The 25,115-nt window shown below is 44.8% G+C and overlaps 1 protein-coding gene across 1 annotated transcript in view; it reads left to right on the top strand.

Annotated features, from left to right (window-relative positions):
- The window catches only part of GluClalpha (glycine receptor alpha 1), a 227,086-nt gene extending 210,583 nt beyond the window's left edge, over positions 1-16,503 (top strand). Inside the window, exons 6-10 of the mRNA XM_084607478.1 lie at positions 1,872-2,095; positions 4,136-4,218; positions 6,860-6,994; positions 10,670-11,190; positions 15,451-16,503. Of these exons, the coding sequence (XP_084463604.1) occupies positions 1,872-2,095; positions 4,136-4,218; positions 6,860-6,994; positions 10,670-11,190; positions 15,451-15,681 (1,194 nt within the window). The 3' untranslated portion in view covers positions 15,682-16,503. The remainder of the gene's footprint in view (positions 1-1,871; positions 2,096-4,135; positions 4,219-6,859; positions 6,995-10,669; positions 11,191-15,450) is intronic.
- Positions 16,504-25,115: the final 8,612 nt, after the last annotated feature.

Here is a 25,115-nt window from a genome sequence, read left to right as displayed (position 1 = left end):
TCTTTTTCTTACTTTCAACCTCACAGTTTTTCGTTGTCCTTCTTCCTTCGTTATAACGTAGGCTTATCAGCATAACATACAGTTAATTAGTTATGCGTGAATGGGGTTTTGGTACTTTATATCAGGTGTAAGGTAAGAAGAGGTAGGTACAAAATTATCATCGATCTTATAATGAAAAGCGCAGGTTACCTTTTCTTTTTTCTTCGCCCTCGTCTTTATTCTCTTTCTGATATGGCAGAAAATATTTGCTCTCCATCTAAAGCTGCGACAGTGAATTATAGACGAACTCATTTTAGTTGTGTAAATATGCTAAGCCTAATCATGCTGTTGCTTACAACGGCATGTTTAGGCTGTAGAAACAATGCTACAGCCTAAAAACGAGATGAGGAAAACATGCTAGAGTGGGGATGAGCTCAGTATAAACGTGGCTAATTACGAAACAATCTCGAGATCTTCGGGAGAGCTAATCGTCGTTTTCGCCATGTTAGACTTACATATTCCTAAGTACAATTCATAGTAAATGCTTACTGCCTCGAGCGGCCCACAAAATAGTTTCTTTAACATTTTTAACTTGTTTTTCTTTCTTGTATCGCTGTTCGTTCCTTACTGTTTCGAATTCGAGGTAGACAAATAGTGATCGTTTTAAACGATATCGACGACGGCGGAAATGGACCACAGAGTGCAATAAAGGAGCCCAGTCATTACCTTCCGCAATCTTCGAGAGCCTCTGAGCATGTTGACAAAAGTACACGGCTGAACAATTGCACATTATTATGGCTTGAGGGCGAAAAGCGCGTCTGACAGACTAATTTTAGTAAGCCCTTTTCTGAATCCTTCCTGGCATTGTGATAGAAGGGCTGGAACTCCAGTTAGAAACTATCGGCCATTCAAACACTAAATAGTAGAGTCACCGTGCGCCCAAATATCTATTTCGATACTCCGTTTAGACTTTATCCAAATAGAGCATACGCTGGAACTTGGGGGATAACATTTATGAAATGACGCCATACTGGCGTCTTTGTGTAAATGTTGAACTTAGTGCAGTGTATTTCCCAGAAGACATTGCGGGACTCGATCTCACTGGCCACTAAGGGCAGCAGGTGTGCGAATAATTTCACAATTTTATTCATAAACATAAGGTAGGATGGGTCATGTTGCTACTGAAATTGCCACCGGAACAAAATAGATCATGCTGGAGTACAATGGAGTTCGCGTCTAGGGTTAATTACTCAGGCCTCATCAGCATTCCAAGTTATTTGCCTTTGTTGCTCGCAACAAAACTGGGGTCTGTATTTCAAAAATTGAAGTTTTCGATTTACACATTTGAATGCAGTTACATGTTTTGGTTCAGAATATAGCTCGATCGCTTGACCGATCGATCAATGAATCAATCAATCGACCAGTCAACCGATCAGCAAAGCAGACAAAATAAGTCAATTATTTTATGTCACATTCTTGCACATGCAACCAAAAGTATTGGTCATACAATAACAGAATCTTCTACCGCAACTCCTCGAGGCTGTTGCCCTTTTCCTTGAATGTGCAGAAGTTTTAATATGGATGCTAAGTCATATATAGTAGTCTAGTTTGTTAGATTTAAATACACTATTATAATTCGCAATGCGAGTGTAAGATGCAAGCTTAAAAACACTTGCATAGCAAGTGCCTTTAGCTCTTACATTTTCTCAAACGCCAGTAATGGGACAAGCCAAGTGACCGGCGTTGATCGCACGGGCTGTCGGCCGCGCAGCACCCTCACTTGCCATTGGGACCGCGCATCTCGTTTCTTTTTTTTTCTATCCTGGTACCCTCTCCCCGTGACCCTGAACTCGCGTACACCCGTGCGTTGTGCGCGCCTCGCGCGTCCGCAGGAGTACACAGTGCAAATGACGTTCAGAGAACAGTGGCGGGACGAGAGACTTCAGTACGACGATCTGGGCGGCCAGGTGCGCTACCTGACGCTCACCGAACCCGACAAGCTCTGGAAGCCGGACCTCTTCTTCTCCAACGAGAAGGAGGGACACTTCCACAACATCATCATGCCCAACGTGCTGTTGCGCATCCACCCAAACGGCGACGTCCTTTTCAGCATCAGGTGGGCATCCCTACTGGCTCAATTTTCGTCCTGTTGTGCTACTAGTCGAGACGGCTCTGTGTCTGTGTGTGTTTAAAGAAAAGCCCAATATCAACCTTCATTCTTTTCTACTAAGCTGTCGTGGGCGCGCTCGGTAGAGGAATGTTCCTACCGGCGCCCTACCATTATTCTTTTAACGAATGTTACTTTTGGTTAAAAAAGCTCTAACCTACCCTGTATTTAATAGAAAGGGGGGGGGGGGGATATTTATTTTTCAAAACGATTATGTTGAGCCTAAGGTTCAGGTACAGAATCCGGGCTTCCGTGGCTGCATATCAGTTCAAAGAATATGAGCAGAGTTTCTGCTATCTGATTGCAATACACGCAAATTAATGAACACCAGGTGCTGCAGGTTAACGCGAACCACTGCTTTGCGCTGACACTCCCAACTCGCATATAGGTATGGACGTTAACCCTCACACTTCTTGCCGCTTCCATCTTTGTGTGCCTCCAAGTCCTGCCGTCCCATATCCAAGATGCAAAATAGAGGAAGTTTTTTTGGAGGGTTCGGACAAAATGTCAACCGCACTGGCCAACAGCATTGAACGATTGAGCAGCTCGCAGCTAATAACTTTCTGCTTTTGACCAAATTAACTTTTAATCCTTCACCACAATAGTAAGAGTGTCTAGGCCCTCGTGTGGCTTAGGTTATAATACTTAACGTTTAGAAAGAGATTGAGCCTATTAGGGAGGCTGTAGTCGAATGGTACGGAAATTTCGACCACCTGGGATTGTTTAACGTTCACTGCCATCGCACTGTTCATCGCCACCTTGGCTTCCGCTTACATCGAAAGCCTGCCTCCACGGCCGGGATTATAACTCGCGTAATTGGAACTAGCAATCGTGCTCCTTTACCAGTAAGCCACCGCGCCATGCAGGAATCCCTGGGCCGGATGTCCTGAACGGTGGAAGGAAGATTTTCAGATATTTTTTTTCCACCATGGTCTTGAAACACCAAGTTTCATCGACGATGCTTAGCGCGCGGAAAATGCATGGCGTTTAAACGCCTGCTACCTTAGTGCTGTGAAAAAGCTTCTTTACGGGTTGATGTTTCCGCTTTTAGGCTCTGAAAACCAGTGGCTCTCATCTGCAGGGATAGAAGCGCATTTAGAGAGGCAGTAATTTCTGCACAGTCGGGCAGTCTTCAATCCCACTGAAATGACGCGCGAAACAGATTCATCTCATACCATAAAACTTGCAAGCTAAAGTACGTAGGACTTTTGCGTGGCGTAGGGCATATTTCTGCTAAGGGGTCGTAGCCTATCACTGCATACTTTTTCTGCCACTTTCACTGTGTTGAACGCCGAATAAGCACTGAATAATTATTGCCTGCTTTATTTATCAAGGTAACTAAAAACTGCCTCTAAAGAGGAACAGCTAATTCGTTGCACTGCTGGCGGGCATTTAGCTAGAAGGAACGAAAAAATAATGAGCATCGGCCTTTGATTCGGTTCAGAATGAAAGCTTTGTATTTTACCTCTATAGAATGTTAAATGTGAGCACAAATATACGCGACCGACCATAGAATGACATTAGCCCAGAATCGGCGAAATAAAATTATAATCGGCAGTTATATATCTGCACAAGCGACCATGTGTGCCATCTTTTGCTCGGACGGGACAAGTTAGGACGTCAGAATGACGAAAAGGTTAAGTCAAAATGATGTCATCATGTTAGAGGTGCCCGCATGAATTACAGGTGGAACGAAGTTCCTACCAGTAAATGACAGATCAAAATTTCATCATAGCAAAATGAATACGAATAACATCAGCTAAAATGCAGACGTTAAAAGTGAGTTGAACATCAGAAAAAAAGACGCCGTTTTATAAGGACCAGTATTCTCAGCATTCAGATCACTGGGAAAGTGTCGTTACGTTGGTCTTTCGCTACCATAGGTATACCATAATGCTATAACACACCCCTCAAATACTTCCTTTTTAGTATTATTGCTAGCAGTAATTCGTGCACGTTGTGATAACTTTCAACTTTTTATCTTTTCAGAATCTCGTTGGTGCTCTCGTGTCCAATGAACCTGAAATTTTATCCTTTGGATAAACAAATCTGCTCCATCGTCATGGTGAGCTGTAAGTACTTCGGCCCTCCTTCTCATGCTGTAATCTTTAAAGAAATGTAAGAATCAGGCCTGAACTTCAAAGCACCAACGATCCTCTCGAGGTTCAAGGAATAGATGCGCATCATCACTTTGACCAATGCCCAGCCGACAGCTACAGCAGCACAAGCGGCAGAGAACCTGTTATAGAAGTTGAAGTTCTTCAAATGGGATAGAACACACTTTTTTACTGTTCCATCGCTGAAGGTTGACGTTGGCACCCCTCATACTCAAAGGACGCTAAAGGATTGTCAGGAAAACTTGAAGTTTGATGTTATGTCGCCTTTTTAATTCAGCAGAAAACAAGATCAGCTAAAGCGAGAACTACGTGTAAAGTAAGAGCCTAAGAAGGACTCTTAAATCATCTAACAACCATGAAAAACATGATAAATATGTGTACGTACAAACGTCACACCGACAAGCGCACATGAAATAAACAGATGTCAGTGCACACATCTTGCGTTCATATTACATCACAAAAAGCAGCTATTATCCTTAATAATAGGGTATTTATTGTGTACACACTCACAAGAAATAAGACACCGAGATTTTCTCTTTATTGCATTTCTCTATGTTGCGCTAAATTACTTGTTATCATGGCTGACAACCAACTAGGGCAGCAGTTACTGCCATAAAGCAGCTATTATCCGCTACAAAAACTCGGGATTAGAAAAAGGCAGCCTATAATCATTGATGCCAACAGTTTCATAACCAGTATCCAACAATTATTTTCCCAATGAACTCTTCATAATTTTCTTTATTTCAGCAGATCCCTAAAATGCTTATGGCTTTCTAATATTCCTTTCCGCATTTATTAGAATATGCTTACAACATTCCCGGTTTTTTAGTTGACATTATCTTTCTGTCAGGTACTGAAGTGACCACTCGATTAGAGATGTTGCATCCAGAATAGGTTGCTTCGCCGCAGTAGGTTTTTGGTTTGGTTTTCTTAGTGGGTTTTAACGTCCCAAAGCGACTCAGGCTATGACAGATGCCGTAGTGGAGGACTGGAAATTTCGACCACCTGGGGTTCCTTAACGTGCACTGTAGCTTTCTAAAGCAGTAATGGAGTTTAAGCGTGTGACCATATTACTAATGATAGCGTCACATTAATGAATTTTGCTATTTTGTCTGTAAGATATTCTCCGCACCGTACAGCAACTCCGCAGCCAGCCTGGCGAAAGTATGGCACCTGCATCTTGCACCAAAGGAAATATCGTTAAGGAAAAAGGGGAGGCGCTGGCTGGGAAGCCTGATCTCAATAATTTCCCTTTTATTCTTGACGGTGTGATGCTTTTGTCATCCATACGTAGATTTATTTGTGAAAAGCACTCCTGTGCAGAAAGCTTAGTGCTTTCTTTTATTTTCGCATAATGTGCACTACAGCTAGTTGGAGAGGGCGCCAATGGCGTCAAATGGACAAAAGCAGCAGCGCGAACCTTCCAGGCGCATGTCTGCATGTCTGCTGCATTCCTTTCGTGCTAATGTGCGGAAAGTTGCAATATGAAACACAGCGCCGTCGCAAAGCTCCACGTGTTGCATGTGTAAAGGTTTTTCGTTCTGTTTTGCCCGTCGCTCACGACAGGCCGAGATCATCTTCTGTCTTTACGTAGTAACATCTTTGGTCAGACGTGTTGACATGTTCTTTACACTGCTGCGTAGAACCTATCTGTCATGGACGAATTAGCACTTCTCTGTAGCGGACATATGGTACTCATTTGAGCATGCTGTAGTCTAACTCAACGTGTACGAAATGGTTGCACTGGAGACAGTTGCATCTTACTTGTACTCACCTATGGGGCTGAAACGTGGAGGCTAACCAAGAGATTTCTACTTAAGTTGAGGACAACCCAGAGGGCTATGGAACGAAAAATGGTAGGGGCAACATTAAGAGATAGGAAGTGTGCAGAGTAGGTCAGAGGAATAACTCAAGTTACTGACATTCTAGTGGAAATTAAGAAGAAATGGACATGGGCAGGACATGTAGTGTGAAGAGATGATAACCGATGGTCGCTTAGGGTAACAAATTGGATTGCAAGTGAAGGAAAGCGTAGCAGGGGGCGGCAGAAAGTAGGTGGGTTTAGTGAACAAGCACGAAGTAGAAATAGGTATCATAGTATAAGGTGGCTGTATTGTCATTCGGCAAGTGTGAAAGAAAATAAAAGTTTGACTGTTTTTTATATTTGCTAGAATACGAAGCTAGGAAGAGTCATATGTGGCCTGTTTCGCAAGATAAAATCGAGTGGTAAAAGCAAAAAGCGAATCCGTGGTTGGGTGTGGGGATTATGCACCTATTGCAGAAGATTGCGTATTTGTTTTACGCCGTCACCAATGTAATTACAAGAGACGGACTGCATAATGGCTCACGTTTGTTCTTGTACATGCGAATTATATGCAGCTGCCATGGGCATTAATTCACCGGACGATCGGATGTTGCAGTGACGTCTGAATCCTTGTCGATACAATTGCAGCAGACGTCCGTCGCTGCGCAACTCATTTCTTCAAAATCATCTTTGAGTCATATGGAATCGCATGCACAGGGAACAAAGAAGCCCGCTTTGATGTCTCTAATTAACTGTCTATTTTTTTCCATCTATTTTCTACCTTTCGTGCAGACGGATATACAACTGAAGATCTGGTGTTCTTGTGGAAAGAGGGGGATCCTGTACAGGTTACGAAAAATCTACACTTGCCGCGTTTCACACTGGAGAGGTTTCAGACCGACTACTGCACCAGTCGGACCAACACCGGTAAGTTCATTTCCATAAACGAAGCGACGAACTTAGCACATCGATGATCTGACGTGAAACTGTGGTCGTGCAGCTTTGTATGCGACTTACCCCCGCAGTCGTACGTATACGCTTTCTATGCGGGAAAATGGCGTCAATATTCGGGGCCATAGAGTTCGCCTATTAATAACCATAAGAATCACCACGAACAAGTCATATTGACCTCATTTACGCCAAATTCAGACAGACACCTCGCTGATCTTGAACGAATTTTTTAGCCTCATTTTCCGGCCGATCTGCGGCCTTCCTGTTTTGTTACGTTAACTTTACTGACCGAATAGCCTCAAGGCATGTCGTAGGTGATTACTAGACTAATGATGTTTGGTTTGTTTTATGAGGTTTACCGTCACAAATCAGCTCAGGCTATGAGAGATGCCGCAGTAGAGGGCTCTGGAAATTTCGCGCACTGACATCGCACAGCACACGCGGCGCCTTGCTTTTCGCCTCCACTGAAAAGTGGCCGCCGCGGCCGTGATTCGATCCCACGTCTTTTGATTGACATCCTCAATCCAGCGAGGATGTGTTTTATAGCGTGCTTTAGTTAAGACGCAGAATATTTGTACACGACGAACGTTCGCTAGGGAATGTTACTGCGAAAGAAGCGATCAAGATGTTCAGAATATTTCGGAATCTATCAAAATCGTCCAAATCCTGTATGCGCCCTTATGACGTTTCACGCAGAAAAAAAACAAACAAAAACAAAAAAACATACAAGCAGGCTCGAAATTAGGAATGTCTAGTGGGAAGTGAATAGGGAAGCCATCGGTGCCGTAGATCGTAGCGTCGCAGCGTGCAACACGCACTAGCTCTGTGCATTTCACGTCGTCGTCTGTTCCGGCTTCCATCTGTACAAAAATGCTTTCGGGCGTCCTATTTGGCGTCTTATTCGTATTCATCATCATCATCATCATCATCATCATCATCATCAGCCTGATTATACCCACTGCAGGGCGAAGGCCTCTCCCATATTTCTCCACTTAACCCGGTTCTGTGCTAGCTGGATCCACTTGACCCCTGCGAACTTCTTAATCTCATCCGCCCACCTAACTTTCTGCCGCCCCCTGCTACGCTTTCCTTCCCTTGGAATCCAGTTTGTTACCCTCAGCGACCATCGGTTATCCTCTCTTCGCACTACATGTCCTGCCCATGTCCATTTCTTCTTCTTAATTTCTACTAGAATGTCGGTAACTTGAGTTATTTCTCTGATTTATTTCTATTCTATTGGTATTAAGAGGGTTAAAACCTTACTCGTTTTGGGGTGTGCATTGCATGAGGCATGATCATGTGTAGGACTGCTGCAGTTGCGTATAATAAAACAGGAAAAGAAGGAAAAGACGTAGCGTTTTGCTCTTAAGGCTAAGCTTAAGCAATTTCCCAGTATTTGTTTTTTACATTTCCATCTTGTTCAGGCAAAATACAGGTAACCTGCTTTATTAGTACTCCGTTCGTTGCCACTAGCCTCCTTCATAGCTCCTAGATATCATTGCTCTAGTATGGTGAGCTTTAACATTTTGCGGTACAAGTTGTTTCATAGCAGTAATAATTGGAAGTGCATCAAAAGTGGCACACAGAAAGAGGATGAGCGCATGTCCTCTCTTTCATCCTTTTTCATTGGGCCGTCCTTGAGCCGTTTCGCATCGTAGCCTGACCATCTGACTTTACGAGGAAAGCGTAATTAAAAGTGGAGTAATTTTTACGTCTTTGAAGGTGGCGAAAAGTTATTTTTAATTGTGTACGCGATAAGTCACTCTGAATGAGCGGCAGACGTTGTCCATTAAAGATAGAAAGAAAAACGCATTTTATGCCTGTCCGCCATACGAAAATAAGTAAAGAAAGAGAAAAAAGGACTGCCACATTAGACTCAGCGGGTATAACAATTGGGTCATGGAAGGCTGGATTCATACCGCACCTTCCACCTCCAAAGTGAAGCTTGAGTTGGAAGAGCCATACAACTCGGCCATGTCGTGTTGTCGCAGGACGTCACACCACCCGTAGGAAAATCAGTGCCTAGTCCTGTCACCTGCCAACTTCCACCTTCCACAGCCATACTCGCGATTTCTCGCTCACACATCCGATGCCGACAATGCCTGCGTCGGGTTTACTGCAGAACGGGGCCTTCGACAGGGTAAAGGCTTCTGCAGCCACTGGCTATGTGCAGTGGCAGCATTTTAATGCAAAGCACACGTTATTCTGAATAATCTCTATTTGTTGTTGGATAGCTCAGCACGTTTGTGTTGCGAACGCGGATTCAACTATGCAGATAGTGGTACCCTCTAAAGAATATCTTAATATGCGGTTGTCAGGAGTGTTAGGCCTTGCACCCTAACAGTGAGAGCCAAGACAGACACTTGCAAAACTGATTGCGCTTCCACCACTTCCTTACTATATTTGTCCCTTTTTTCCTAACCTTACGTGTAGGACAGCCACCTGTGCGTCACCTTGTTAACTTCCTTGCCTTTCATTTATTCTTTATCCTCTCTATTTGTGTTGCGGTTAAAAAAATCCAATCTTTATGCTATTTCTTTCTACGGCACAAAGTAGTAATTTGAGGTAAGTGCACACACGTATAGTTTCTAGTGCAGTTGCGGTCTTCACACCGTCATTTCTTTTCGAAGCCTTGTGGTGATCAGAACAGGCGTATTGAACAGTGCCGGCAAAGAGGGGGTGAGCATCTATACCTCCTTGAAGAAGCAACAAACCATAATACATTCGGAAAGTGAGCTTACGATCGAAAATTAAGGTATGGATAGTGCTACCCGCTATTACTGCGAAAAAAACGAGAGAAAATTCGCTGAAGATGTCAGAGCGATAGGATTGGAAATGTGGTATTTAGTATTTTCTTAGGTAGCAGGTAAATTTATATTAAACACTGGCGGAGATTGAAGCTCCGCACTTAAGGGTATAACGGGACAGCATTAATGGCTTACGTCAGCGGGTGACCCTGCGGATCTTTGTTCGCGTACGCTCGCCCTTCACCCACAATCTATTTGCAACGTGCTGAATCGCTACTGCGTTAGATATTGCTTCTCTACTTTCAAAAAGGATATTAACGTACATCCGTAAGTTAACAAATTATGTTAAAGGCCATGCGACATAGACACAAAGTCCTACTAGAACAATTCCGCAACGAATGTGCCTGCGTGGCTTGCGGGGGGCGTGTCTGATTCTAGGACCAAGGTTCCGGATTAGATTCTCATCTGACACCGCCTGTAAATTATCTTCTCAGCGCCAATAATTTCTTCCGTTATTATTTTGCACCTGTGAGTGTCGCTTATAGCCTGAGTCTCTTATGATGAACAAACCAAACAGTTGCACTTGTGACGTCAAGCTTTAAGGCAAATCGGGAGTTTCTGAACGCGCCGGCTGCTTCTGTGAACGGAAGCCTTCTTGCTTGTCACCTTAAAGAACCTTGTGGCTCTCAGATCCAAAACAGACCGTACTTCCTACATCCGAGACTATTAACACGAAGAAATTAATAAGCTGGAAAAGAACGCCCAGATAGAATGCGCGCCACAAAATTTAAGCTTCTGCACTGCTTCTCACTCCAAGCAATGGGAACAATGGTTACAATAGTTGATGAAGAGGTCAGACCAACGGTGGTGGATGAACCGTCGCTCTACGCATTGTTCTTCGCAGGAGAGTACAGCTGCCTCCGCGTGGACCTGGTGTTCAAGCGCGAGTTCAGTTACTACCTGATCCAGATCTACATCCCATGCTGCATGCTGGTCATCGTGTCCTGGGTGTCCTTCTGGCTCGATCCCACCTCGATCCCTGCCCGAGTATCGCTCGGCGTCACCACGTTGCTCACCATGGCCACGCAGATATCGGGCATCAACGCCTCGCTGCCTCCCGTTTCCTACACCAAGGCCATTGACGTGTGGACCGGCGTCTGTCTGACCTTCGTCTTCGGCGCCCTCCTCGAGTTCGCCCTGGTCAACTACGCCTCGCGGTCAGATTCACACCGGCAGAACATGCAGAAGCAGAAGCAGAGGAAATGGGAGCTCGAGCCGCCCCTGGACTCGGACCACCTCGAGGACGGCGCCACCACTTTCGCCATGGTGAGCTCCGGTGGTGGAGAGGGCCTGATGGCGCGCACCTGGCCGCCCCCGCCCCTGCCGCCCACCATGGCGGCGGCGGGGGGCTCGGCGCAAGCTGCCGTAAGCACCTCGCACCCTTCCGCGCGCTTTCTGTCCCTTTGTGTGCGGATAAGCCATTGGCGAAAAAAAAAACTTCGCCGACAGCAACGGCGTCCTGCCAGCGTCGCTTAAAGTTTTGGACAAAAGCAGGCTGTATCTATGCCCGATCTCTTTTTTTTGGGTTTCGATCGCTACAAGCTCCCAGACAGACTTAAAAATCAAAATTCAATCGGTCCACTTCTCCCTAACTTGTGAGCCGCTCTGAATTAATAGGCCCCAATCTTCTACAGAGTAGAGGATGGTACAGCTGTGTAATGAATTCTGCAGTTGCTGGAAGGCCATCTGCGTTTGCAGACGTGTCTGTTTATTTGGACATTGTAGGGTGTAAGGGCTTGTTCAGAAAGGAGTCCCATGTCTTTTTTCATTTTTACAATGTGAATACTAGAATGCTATCGCAAAGTACAACCCATCCGTGAGATCGAATGCAGAAAGTATCACAGTATGCGTTCGGGCGTGCTGGCGTGTTATTATGTAAATGCAGTGGTTTGAAGACAAGGACCAGCACAGAGTGCGCTACAGCACGTGCGAGCTTTCATGTCTCCAAACAGTGTTTAAAAATTCATACCTGCACTAAATAAAATTTAGTTTAAAGTTAGCACACGTGCTGTCCACTGCGCGTTTGTCCTTTTCTGAAAAGCGCTGCATTTCCATAACAGTGAGCACCGCTTATGATTTCATTCGAAAGACGTGCTTTGTTTCCCTTGACTCTATGTGTTTTTTTCTCAGAAGACACACACACACACGCAACATTTTCAAAGAAAAGAATGTGGTTTTCTCACGTCAGTTGAAATTGCACTTGCCTCTCAGTTTAGCAAAGAAGGGAACATATCGTGAAGTGGCAGCATTTTGGCCCCAGTCTGCCGCCTTAACTTGAGGATTCCCTTCCCGTACATGTCCTCGCGTATTCCCTAGGGCATTAACTCGTGCATGAATACGATAATCATTCGCAGACAGTCATAAGTTGCCTCAGTAATTGTAAGATAACCCGACGTAGATAAGGCGGCCTGCTTTGGCCAAGTCGCACGAGCGTGCCTGCTTCGGCTAGGAGTACAGTGTCTGAATCGCGGTAAAAGTGTCCCAGTGTGCTGGATTTCCGCCTACCTTGCCCATTTAAATAGAGAAATCCTAGGTGACAGCTCCTGCCGTACGGGCCATGTGATGAGGTCTCTGACAGCACATATGCCCGCCAGACACTCAGTGCCCGCCCTGTTCTCCTGCAACTTATTATCTCGATAATTATGCCCGCGGAATTCTTTGTCACAACTCTAACTCCAGCGCCTCATTTTGGCGACAAGGATGCCATTAACGCTATTTAGTTAAACAATAAAGGGACAATCCAGCTCCACTTGTAGTGGTTTAGGGGACAGCGCCCTGTGGTCAACTAGTATAATACACATATGCTCAGCAGCATGCAGCCCTTGGAGGCTATTTTAAGTGAATTCATGACTAATATATTCATATGACCCTCCTCCCACCTCAACCCCCTGTCATTCGCAAACCACGCGAGCGCGCCTTGTGTGGAGTACCCTACACTGTATTCGGCTCGCAATCAAAATAGATAGGTTCGAATCGTTGTCGAAACTTGATATTGTTGACAACTTTCTGCAAGCGAAGTTAAGTTCTGCAGAGAACCAAGTAATTTAAATCATGCGGTCACTTTTGACCCCATGAGGCCCAGACTAAAACACAGACCCCTTCTCGAAACATTGACTCGGCATGCGAGCTGAGGTTCCACCTCTACCCTTGTTGAGTGCTCTTTCACATTATGCTTTATTAAGGTGCACTCGATGCGTGGTTACAAGCACTGTTTAATGTGCGAAATTGGCGCACCAGGCTATAAACTCTGACGTGAAGACCTTGCCGACCAGTCAGGACTTTCCTACGGACACCCTGGGCGCCTAGTGCACAAGGCTGAAAACATACTTTAATGTCGTAGAAACATCAGTGTTTTTTTATGCATTTCAAGTTTATAGTTATGCGTAAGACATTAGTATATTCATGTATCTCCGCGATAATTTTGTCTAAACTCAGTAAATATTTTATAATTGTACATTATTTGTCACAAAGTTTCAGTTTCAACATGAAGTTGGCGAGCTAAGGTTGAGTGAAAATCCAGCATGCGATCACCTGAGGGTAAACAATTGCAATATAATACCTCTTTGTCCAGTCGCTGTCATTCCAGCTTCTTGGGCCGCTGACTGTAAGAGTTACGTGATGGAAAAGTACAAGGAAGTGAATATGTTGCAAATTTTATATACGCCGCGTGATACAATGCGCTTGGGACGTCAAAACTTTAATTCGGCAATCTGAAACTAAAACTGAACTGTGGGGCAAAGAAATGGAGTTAAAATTATTTACTTATCTTGGACGTATTTTGTGCGGTGATGCATGTTTACTAATTTCTTGCGCATAATTCTTAGGCAGAAATGCAAGAACAAAGCTTTAATCTCTCCAGTCCTATAAAGCTGTCGTTTTTGAAATCACTGATGAATACGCTACTACCTTACTACAGCTTATAGCAAGAAAAAACTCGTTGTGGCATGGACGTCACCCTGCTGTACACTTGCCCGTATTCAAAACTTTTTCTGCGGCCCTTAATTTCGAGGAGCCTGCTAGCTAATTCAGTTAATAATTAACGCCAAACAATGCCGGTAGCAGAGCAGAGGTAAAGGAACATAAAGGTAAGATTTGGAAGAGCCTGTTGTATTTCGTTTTCTGTTTTATTTCACTACACTAAAATAAAAAAAATAAAGTAGACAAAATTTCAATTAATTTCCTTGGATAGCAAGCAAACAATCAACATTTATTCTGGAGCTTGAGTCCATCTTCATGACTGTTCGCAACACCTTCGCACAAATAGCGATGTGAAAGCTAGTCTGATTGGTACTCGATGGAAGAAAAAGTAGCCCTGACCTTGAACTGCGACTCAATAACACTGCCTCAGTGACTTGTTGCTGAGGAATTTAGCTAAAAAGGCTGGCTATAGCAGATTAGATGGTAGGGCGTGAGCGAAATGATAAACAACTTGAAGTGAGATGGGTATTTGTAAAATGATCACGGCAACCCCACTAAATAGAGTGGATTTGTGATCAGGGAGTACTCATCACCATCCACCAAACCTCTATAGGTTTCAAAGAGAAGCTATAAAGCCTTCGCAATAACTTCGCATTCGAAATTTGGCTGCTTTACTTTATTGCCGTAAGACTGCGCTCGGGTGCAAGCTAATAATTTCCCCTAATAACGCTATAAGGTTAAAGTACCCGTTTTCAATAAACTCTGACTATGTCGGTGTAAGCGAAAAATCATTAGCACGCCTTTGGTGTTTTTATAGGTGACGAGGCGGAGTAGTGACTGGTCGAGGAGATTGCAGGACGTCAGGAGACTACATAACACGGCCAACTTGGCACGAGCTGTCAACTCAGGTAGCTCTTTTGAAAACGGAGGGCGAGTTGACGACATAACATTCCGGGACCCCTAGATTCCGATTGAGACATGCTACTCCTAGGCTGCGCAAGGCTAGCTTTTGATCTAAGCCTTATGACTATAATGCTGCAACTTGCGAAGTCATGTAAATCAGTATGTATTTGAGAGTTAATGCAGATAAAATTGAGATTAGTGGTTAAAACAGTAGGCAAGCGAATGTAGGCGAAAGACAACCCACTAAAGGAGCCGCTGATGCTGTCGAGTCATACACCTATAGCGGAGTTTAAGTGTCCCCGAAATATTTACATATCTGCTTCCTTTGGAGCGCTTCCCCTGAGCATTGTACCAGCCTTTGCATTGCTGCAGCTCTAGCGCAACGCGACTAGAAGTATGCTGTTGTGTGCGTGATGATGCTCTTTTTTCTACTGCATAAGTAGTTCCGCACTCCGCTGGAAACTTCATTTCGTTGCTTCGATATGTGGCAATGGTTTTTGAAGTTCATCATATTGTGCTTATGTTTGCCGATGCCCTCTCCTGCAATTTAACTACTGGCGATAATTTTATTCTCAGGTCAAATTGGTCGAGGATACCAGGTGCCAGTGTCAAACGGGCCAGTAACGATAACGCAGTGCCTTTCCTAGATGTAGCGAAAGAAAGAGTATTTCACGATGAAATGTAAACAAACTGTAGACATGCATCGTCACGTGTACATTGGGTGCTTTCGATTCCGATCGCAGCGTGTAAATCCGCGAGTGTTACAAGGTTTCTGAACATTCGCCCTCATTCGATGTTTCGCAGAAGCCCCTGGTTCACCACCACGGAGAGCTGCATGCCGACAAGTTGCGGCAATGCGAAGTGCACATGAAGACACCCAAGACAAACCTCTGCAAGGCCTGGCTTTCCAAGTTTCCCACGCGATCCAAACGCATCGACGTCGTCTCGCGGATCTTCTTTCCGCTCATGTTCGCCCTCTTCAACCTCGTCTACTGGACAACCTACCTCTTCCGGGAAGACAAGGAAGACGAGTGACCGAACACGAACGCCACAGCCGCTGTCGGCGTCATTTCGACACATCGTCACAAAATACGCACTCTTGCCTCGCGCACACTCTCGACGGGTTCCCCCGCGGGCCGGCCTGGCGTGGGGGCCCCGCCTCGACTATTTTCGTGCATGCTCGAATCGTCGTCGTCGACGCCGCCGGGGATCGTCGGATAGTTGCGGGATGCGGTTCCCCACGTGCTTCGCTTGGCGTCGCGTTCGTCTTGAACCGCCGCCTGCACAGCGGTCACCCGCTGCCCCTGCACAGCCCCTCACCACCAGCGAGGAAGGGACCTTCTCTTCGGTCACTAGAGGCAACTATCGTTTCACACGAGACATCATACGCAGGTGGAGGAGAAAAAAACAAAAAACAACAACAAATAGCGATGTTATGTCTTACTGTACAATTGGTTGTTGCACTTGAAGTTGCTGTACTCGAGAAGAGTTTATACTTGGACTGCTTGTTTCAGGCACGGACCCTCGGACTCGAGTGTGTGCTCTCGTGTGCAGTATTTCAATCGTTAAGCCGCGGCTGTGCTCCCTTTAAGCACCGTGTTGGTGTCCAAGTGTTAATTTGTTCGTCGCTTTACGCCCGCGAACAGAATCGATCGCTAAGAGCTCCGTAGCCCACCCTGAGAGGGTTAAACGACGACACTCTCCATCACATACGTAGTCATGCAGGAGCGTGCCAATGGCACTTCAGCCGCGAGAGCACGGTAGGGATAGCTCGAGGGACAATTCGGCCAGGTGCTCTGTAGCGCCTGGGGAGAAGGGTCACGCGTGCTCTAAACGAATGCTACTGCAATTCATACCATGTACGAACTTCTCCCAAAGTCGTAGAGATTGATCTAGGTAGTTCAGAGCGTATGTAGGGATGCGGAAATGTGTTCTTTGACGCTTCCATATCCATCCCTGTCCAGTGGGCTCTCTTCCCGAATTCCCCCGAAGCAAGCTGACTGTCCTTATAGAGGGTCAAGTGTTTATACAGCGTGTTTTTAGAGAGAGCAGGACGCTTAAGTGCATTCTAAGTGTTCGAAGGTTTAATTGATTTTCGCAACGCTCTACGGTAGTGCCGTCCCACAAAAGATTAAAAAAAAAATGTCGTCGCCGCGAATGCGACGCACCGAGAACATAGCTTCTCTCTTCTTGCTTCGGGAACGTCCACTGAGATGTGATCAGCCTTTGTATTGAGTGGAGAAGTCGTGTCTATTGGTGGGGCTTAAAGCGTGGAGCCAGAAGCAGCAGCAGAAGCGTCCAAGAACCGAGAGTAGACGCCGCGTGCACCCACGCACTAGTTGTGTCACTTGCGTGAATGACATGTAAGCACTCGTCCTGACGTGTATACATTGATATTCTCGTGTTTTCAAGGTGTTCGTTGTGGGGGAAAGGGGCTGTCCCCTTTCCCGGACTCTGGGCTTCAATAGCTCTCGCGACACTTCACTGTGTACCTCTGAGCAGTGCCTCAGTTCGGCTTCGACTCTCTCTCTCTCTCGCTTTTTATGTGTGCGCTGAGGAAATGTAGGCTGCTGCCCCGGGTCAGAGGTCAACCTGACGGTGACCCGTGGCATTCACTCTTTTTTTTTTTTAACGTGGGCGCGCTCCGCCGAGTCTTCCACCGTGTGTGTGCGATGGCAGGAGAGACACCGCGAGGGTCCAGCTTGAGTGGTGATGGTACTTCAGAGACTACTGTATTGCCATTGTACTCTCCGTGGAACACGGGTTTGGACGACAAGCTTTAGTAGGCAAGAACAGCTCGCCAGTTCCTCAGCACTGTGCTTCGCACTGAAGCCTAACGCTAAGCGTACCCGTCCGAAGTAAAACTAGACACAGATGGAGCACGGATTGGCAGTTGGCTTGCAGTGTTGAAGCGGTATGAAACGAAAGAGCGATATCATCACCATTTGCGTTACAGGTGACATCAATGTATATAAAGTGTTTCAGCTACCGCAGCATTTGTCCAGGTTCGAGCTAACGGCACCAACATTGTCACCCGTTCGCCTTCATATTGGCAGGGTTATACGGCCACTGTGGTTTATAGCCGTGGAGAAATTTTAATGGAATGGCAAAACCATAACATGGGCGAGCTTTATTTAAATTTAACCTGCTTTTAAGCGGTAATCGTCTTCATCTGTGGCTGAAAACAAGGCGCAGCTGACGCTAGAAGAGGACAGGCGGCACTTTTACAAAGCCAACATATCGCGTCGAGTTTGACCAACGCATACGGTGGAAGCGAGTAACTGGGCGGCTCTGGTTCTCGCGCGAGGCCGACAGTGGGCCATGGATAAGCCGGCGAAGGACTGTTGCTTCCAAGCCGTCGTCTGGGAACGTCCTGCACGAGGCTACTCTATACCCACTTGAAAGTAGCTACGCCACGTACCGCATCCTATCCCATTCCCCCTTGAAAAGCCGCTTTCCGTATCGCTTTGTTGTCTGTTGCACCATGTGTGGTGTTAGTTTGTGCACTTTGAGTTCAAAAGCGCCTCTCCGCGCCGGGCTTAGCCCAGACGTCGTCCTTCTTTCTACCGTTCAATATAGCTCTCGTAATTTCCACAAAAGCGTGAACGGGAAACATGGCAAGCCAGGCCTCTGAAAAGAAACAAAAAGGAATCGGGGCGGCGTTGCTATAAGTGCTTGGCCCGGTGCGGAACCCGCTTTGTCAGAACAGATCAAGAAGCGTGCATCTATGCATGTATATAGCATGCACGTGACTACACGGGTGTACACAACAAGCGTCTATACAAATGTTTGTGTGTACAGCTTGAGGCACAAAGCTGCGCTGTTCGTTCTCGTTTTGAGGTAATAACTAAACTGCAGTATTTCATTCGTTGGAACTTTCGCTCACAGGGCGATCAGTAAACGCCTCAAATCCACGCCTGTTTGTTCTCTCAAGCTAACCATTACATGGGCGACACTGTCTTTATTAAGTGCAGTGCTACTTTTTATGCACTTAACGTACTGAGATTTTAGGAAATAGATGGAGTTCCCAGTCATTCGGAACTTTGGTACAGCGGATTACCACCGCTAGGCGTAGTGGCGCCTCATCTACTGTTCTTTAATTGTAATTTGCAAGAAAGCCATAGAGTGGTTCAGTAAAATGGCGAAAATAAGAATTATTTGCAATCTGGCGTACTACTTGAGCAAAGGAAACCTGCGAGTGGATATGCACTCCTCGGAACTTAAGGTTTATTTTCTAATCAAAGATGGAACGATGTTACTTTGTGCTTCATGCATCCGTGTATGTACGAGTTGATATAACTTTTTTTGGTGACATATATAACTGCCTGTGCTTTGTCTGGACGCAAACACGTGCATCACCGACACTTTAAAGACTGATGTTTTGGGAGAAGAGAGCGAAAAAAAATGAAAGTCTGTATTTCGTATTGCAGGGTCCACAGTCACTGTTGTAAATAGATGAGTAGCTCGGTGTATGCTTACGTCAGTGCTTGTGTAAACTGGGTTCGCTGTACATATGTTCCAAATGTTTATATAGTCAGTTGATGTTTTCTTACGTGAACCTGAGCTGTCTGTAAAAAAAAATGTGGTAGAAGTGGGCGTTTGTTGTTTGCCAAGAAGAAAGCGTGTGCTTGTTCCCATTCATTCCTTCCCTGAGAATGATAGCTGTGTTGAAGTTCGCAAAACGTTAACATGCGTGATTGAGAAATAATGTCTTTCTCATTCGTATATGGTGATCAATCAATACAAACTCTTCGCTCGGGATTTAGAGCAGGACATAGTCAAAGGTAGTAGGACATAACTTTGTAACTGGGGTGCCTGAACCTAACACTACACAGTTGCTGTACGTTCTGGCATTTGTGCCGGTGGTTAAGTACCACACAGTATCAAAAGAAGTGCTTGTTACTAATCGCTTTTTTTTTCTCCGTGAACATTTTTCGCGCAAATTGACAGTAGATTCTTGTAAACGATGCGGCGAACCTTGAATTTGATGGGAAGCTGCAAAAGTCAACAGCAGACGATTTTTCGCCCCCTTGAAAGGGTGCGAACAAAAAAGAAGCAGATGCAGGTCTCATTTTCGCGAACAAAAAGGCAGGAGATGCAGATTTTAGCTTTGACATGCTTTCGCGCGTTTGTGCGTTGACGCTTGTGTGATGGGGCACTGTACCAAAGGCTGTTCACATCTCAGTGTCAGTTCGTGCTGTGAGGGAGATCTGTTCACTGATACTGACCCCCAGTGTGTCAACGTGATACGTTCTTGATCTCGTTTTCTTTTGTGCCACCTCCCCTCTCTGGTTTGAAAAACGTGGCTTTCTTGTTCACACCCACGCACCCCCCAGTGCTGAGTGTACTACGAGTCAGTGAAGTATCTCCCTTGTAGGCCATGCATGATTTGCCGTCGAGTTTGATAGCGCCTCTGTGGATGAATCACACGACAGAACACTGCTGCCTAGGCAGTGTTCCGCTTGTACAGTCTGAGTTTGTCCCGTTTCTAGAATGTCAGCACGCAGATATTCTATCGAGAAGACATGGCTACTGTTAATAATAAAAATGAACTAAAAGAACGATTTCGTTATGTATATTTCCCCGTATCCCTAATTACAGCGATTGTAACTGCGAAGTTTGGATGATGAGGGATGCCGCCGTGGATCGAAGTGGATCTGTGACAGTTTGAAGTATGTAGAGACATAATTTGTTAGGTGCAAGCAAAACACTGACGTATAACTAAAGAAAACGTACGCTTTATCGAGTGAACATGAATGCTCAATGAAGGAAGTTTGCTGCTCATGATGTCTTTTGTCTTTCTTTGTTCGCCTGTTCGTGACAGCACTGCCTGCATATATATTCAATGAACCGAGCTTCAAAGTAATGACATGAAAACTACATCGACTTTATTATCAGCACAGCGGAAAACTCGAAGCCATTATTCTGAAAAATAACTTCTAAAGAAAAGAAACAAAAGGTATTTAACAAGCATGCTACAAGTTTATTCTCTCGTTTATTATTGGCAAATCGACAAACAACATGCAAGCCTCTTTAATTGATCATGAGCACACAATACAACAGGATCATCTACTATGTACGATAAAAGCAACTTCCTCCCTACAGCAGTACTACAAGGGTTTCCCTCCGGGAACAGTCGTTGGAAAGTAACCAAAGATTTGATTGGCTCGTTCAAAGCAAAGACAGCAGCACTATTCAGCGGGCGGCGAGTTACTATATCAATATGCAGAAACCTTCTCAATCACGGTCAAACTATACGCAATTATGGCAGTGTTACATGGCTCCTCTTAATTTAAGCACATAACCTACGGTTACAAGCTTTTCCACATCAAAATTACTTAACATCTCAACATGTTGTAAAAAAGGGGGTAACTGAGTGCAGGCTGCATTCTCTCAGCTTAAATAACAGTGCATGTATTGAAAGCAAGCTGCCGGCACCACTTTCCTTTTTGATAAAATAAAAATCTGACGATGTGCTTTTAGATCAAGAAAATAGCTGGTTAGCATGAAAAATGTATAAAGGACGGTCTATTTAAGTTTGAACTCTTAGATATGCTATTTATTTAAAGAATATATATGGTTTCTTCCCGGATACAGTCGATACCAACCATAAAATTCAGCCACTGCTCTGTGGCTAACATTGTGCATGTGTGATGGGTAATAACATTGCCTTCAAACATGGCTGCCGGCTACCTGAGGATGGTTCAAAAATAACTTATTGTGTGACGCTAGAGCCCAATCAGTTATAAGGTGAGCACATTAATTACATTTTTATTCTTGGCTTACTTGAGAGCATCTTATTAACAAGACATGGGGTAAATGCTGCTGTGCAGACTATTTGCTGTACTTCTTGTTTCAGAGATAAACAGAAAAGTAAGTGTGAGGATTCGTGTAAATAGCATAAAAAGTGAAGGAATCTTTTTTCCCGTGAGAAGAAGTTTGAAACTTAAAAAATAAAACTTCTACCAAAACCTGAACTTCGTGACGACAAATTAATAAAAAAAATACACAACAAAGTAAGCTAAAATAGAAAAACAAAACAGCTTGAAAACGAGAATGGGTCAAGGAAGCATACTAGAAGTACATAGATTGCAAATAAAAAAGAACCTCGATCTGAAATTACAAGGTCAGCTTAAGGGCACTTCCTTTAAGCACAACGTGTTAATTTAGGAGAGGAAAAAAAAGCCTCAAGCGGGCGTCTTAGATTTTTTAGACGCCCATCGTTTGTTGAATGTCCGTCGTCCTCAAAGACTGCACGTGGAGAAAAACATGGCTCTTTTCTATAATCTGTGCTGGGATACAACTCTTGCTTGTTAATTCTGACTCTGCGTTCCTTGGCGCTGGTCATCGCTAGTTGCTTGGAATTTATTTTGTGTCGAAAAAAAAAAAGGAAAGAGTTATATGATGCCGTGCTTGTAATAATAGTAAAAAAAAAAAACAACAACGAATTTTTTATGATGCTTTTGATGAATATTGCATCAATTTGGTAACTGCGACGTTCTTCAGCTCATCTTGCCTGATGCCGGCGGAGGCGAAACGCGAGCCGACCATCGCTGTCGCATCGTATTCTCTGTGGCGCGCGAGCATACGCCGGGTCAGACAGGAAAGAATACGTGCTTGCTCGCAAAAACTAAGTGCGAGTGATGTCATGCTGTAATAGGAGCGCACCCTCTAGGTTAGGTGATATCGTTATTGCTGGCATGCATCTAAAATCTTCCTTTAGAATGGCGGGCTCATTAAATCGGTATCCTTGGACAACATTGGAAAAATGGTGTATTTGTTCCACTTTCATTGTCATTCTGTTTTCAAGACTCAGAACTTAGAAACTTGTATATTTGAATGATAAAGCTGAGAAATAAGAGCAAATAATGAGGCTTCTAAAAGCGCCTTATCTTATTAGAGATTCAAGTTCAGTAGGCAGCCTGCTTACTATTCTGAATCAATTGAGCTTACATTATCAGTTTAAATAGGCATATCCTGACGTTCAGTGCATACATCGACCGTGCCTACACCTTTCTGAGGGGACAAGAGGAACCAAAAAGGCATGGAGCGGATAAGCGAACCTGAACCAAGCTGGACTCCACGTTTTCCTCTTTGCCATCTCGTCATTGGCATAGTGGTCATAGCGACGCCAGAGGGCTTGTTGGTCGTTCGAAGGCAAAGAACTGTCCTGCTAGAGTGCTGCGTAGCTCTCTAACAATTACCGCTGAGCGATTTATAAGGCAAGCTTTTAAACTAGTAGGTTGCATTTTTGAATCCTGACTGCAATGAATAAAAACGATCACACAGAGAAGAACCGGACAACACACGGACTACTGCACTCAATACGCCTTTAATGGTAAAATGGCCATGCTGAACGTAATTGTTCCTAGCGTCTGAGTGCAATGAAAGAGTGTATTTGCGTAACAATTGGAACCACAAACATCTCTTTTTACCGCGAAAAGTGATTTTACGTAAGCAAACATTTACGCATCGTAGACTGTATCATTGTCTCTATTCCGCTTGTGATATCCAGGACTTCTCGTGCGTTCTTATTTTTACTGCTGCCGTGAAGTTTCGTGCTTTCGAATGACCCGCAATGAGCCACCAAGTGTCTTTTGTGTTTCGTCTCTGTGTGATTTCTTTATTTGCTGCAGTTATGATACCAGAACAAAACGACCGACGAACCCTCCTTGAACACCGTGATAGCGAATAAAAACCCTCTAGGTTTTATTTCGTTATTAATGTTGATGGACCACAATGTTGTAGCACTGCAATAAGTTAAAACTAGATGAAATGCATGTGCAATAAACATGTACACCCTTGCGCAAACGTGGAGAGACTACGCATTTTGTGTAAACAGCACAAGGGCTTTGTCTGGCAGTGAATCGATTATTTTTTAGCTGTGCATATATTCTTGACATCTTGCCCAAGCAAATTATCCATTTGGATATTTTTCTACAGAAAAATAATAATTGCAGCCGTTCGCGTGTTCTCTCCTACTTTCCGCAGAGGTGTGCATAGCTATATAATCGATCATTTTTCCTGCATTGAACTTTATATGCTGCTTGATATCCAGTGGGCCACTTCTCAATGAATCTGCGGCCATATCATCAGAACCTGTTGTGAAGCCCGCAGTTCTGTTCATTTTTGCTTGCGATATTTAGATGAACGTTTTATGCGAGTAAGGTTCCAAGGAATAGCTGCATAGAACACAGTCTAGTTTTCGGCTTGGACGGTCTACAAAGAGACTGCACAACACGTTGCTCTCCCTACAACACATCCTCACCCAGGAATCACCCTGAAATAGGGTTCTGGTAGCAGACCCGGCGCCAATGAACATTACAAAAAATAGTAACGTGTGCATCGTTTTCTGTGCCCTCGTACTGCGTTCCACAGAAAAAAAATTCCAGAGGGCATTTTGGATAATTACAGCGCAATGAGGCGGAAGCCATTATAGCGCGATGGATCGTAGCTTTCGACTACGCCACCTCCATCTCCCTTTCTTCTTTCACTCCCATCTTCCTCTGTTCCTTTACGGCACGGTACATATGTCCGCGGAGTATTGTGACAGATACTGAGCCGGCTCTTCCCTGTACATCAATTTGAAAAGCCGCTGATGCCTGCTGTACTAACGCCGCCTATGCATATGAGTCTGCTTCTGTTTGCTATATAGCGCGGAGTTCGAGGAAGCACCAAATCAAATGCCCCGCGAGGACATCTGAATCGGACGCCCGGCTTTTACTATTCGTGACGTTACATCCGGCGCTCCTTGTCGAAAACAACCAGCCTTCCATAGAACGCATCAAAGTTCACCGGGGTTCTACAATTTGTTTACAGGAAAGGAAAAGCGCAGTATCTGTCACTCGTGGAATCTCGCTATCATCTTCACGGTGTACACGGCCACTCGATGTAAGCTCACTAGATCCATCGAGCTCGGGGAAATATGAGTGTTTCACGATCCGGGGCTTGGCGCAGTTGGTTAAAGCGCTCGCCTGTGGATCCGAGGTATGGAGTTTCGATTCGCGATGGATACAAGATTTATTTATAAATTTTTGACTATTTCTATCATAGTAGGCAAGACCAGGTCATGATGTCCCAATTTCGCGATATCCCGCGGAGTGTCACAAAGAAGTGTTACACTTCTCGCGAATGGACGACAGTATGAGCCATTAAAGGCTTAAAAATGCTCATGTACATGCGACGATGGGCCTAAGGGGCCACATGCACTAGAAACTACTGTGAACACGAGCTCAACTGCGCATGTCTGTGTGCTTCTCACGGGCGCGATTACGCGCTACGAGGAACTATCTTTACCTGCCTAACCTTTGCTGAGTCAGCGTTTTCTCTATATTTTCAATGCCATCCAAATAAGATAAGCCTCCTTCGGCCGTTCAATGTCTTCTCCTATGCTTCTTCACTGCTTGCCTTGTAAGCAAGCTTACGCGCCTCTTCCAAGTTTGTGTGGTAAAATGCCAACTCAGTGGCAC

The sequence above is a fragment of the Amblyomma maculatum genome, chromosome 6 (assembly GCF_055883805.1).
Source record: "Amblyomma maculatum isolate TAMU_Amacu chromosome 6, ASM5588380v1, whole genome shotgun sequence".
NCBI lineage: Eukaryota > Metazoa > Arthropoda > Arachnida > Ixodida > Ixodidae > Amblyomma > Amblyomma maculatum.
Note: the sequence above shows the minus strand (reverse complement) of the source record. Positions and strands in the feature narration are given on the sequence as shown.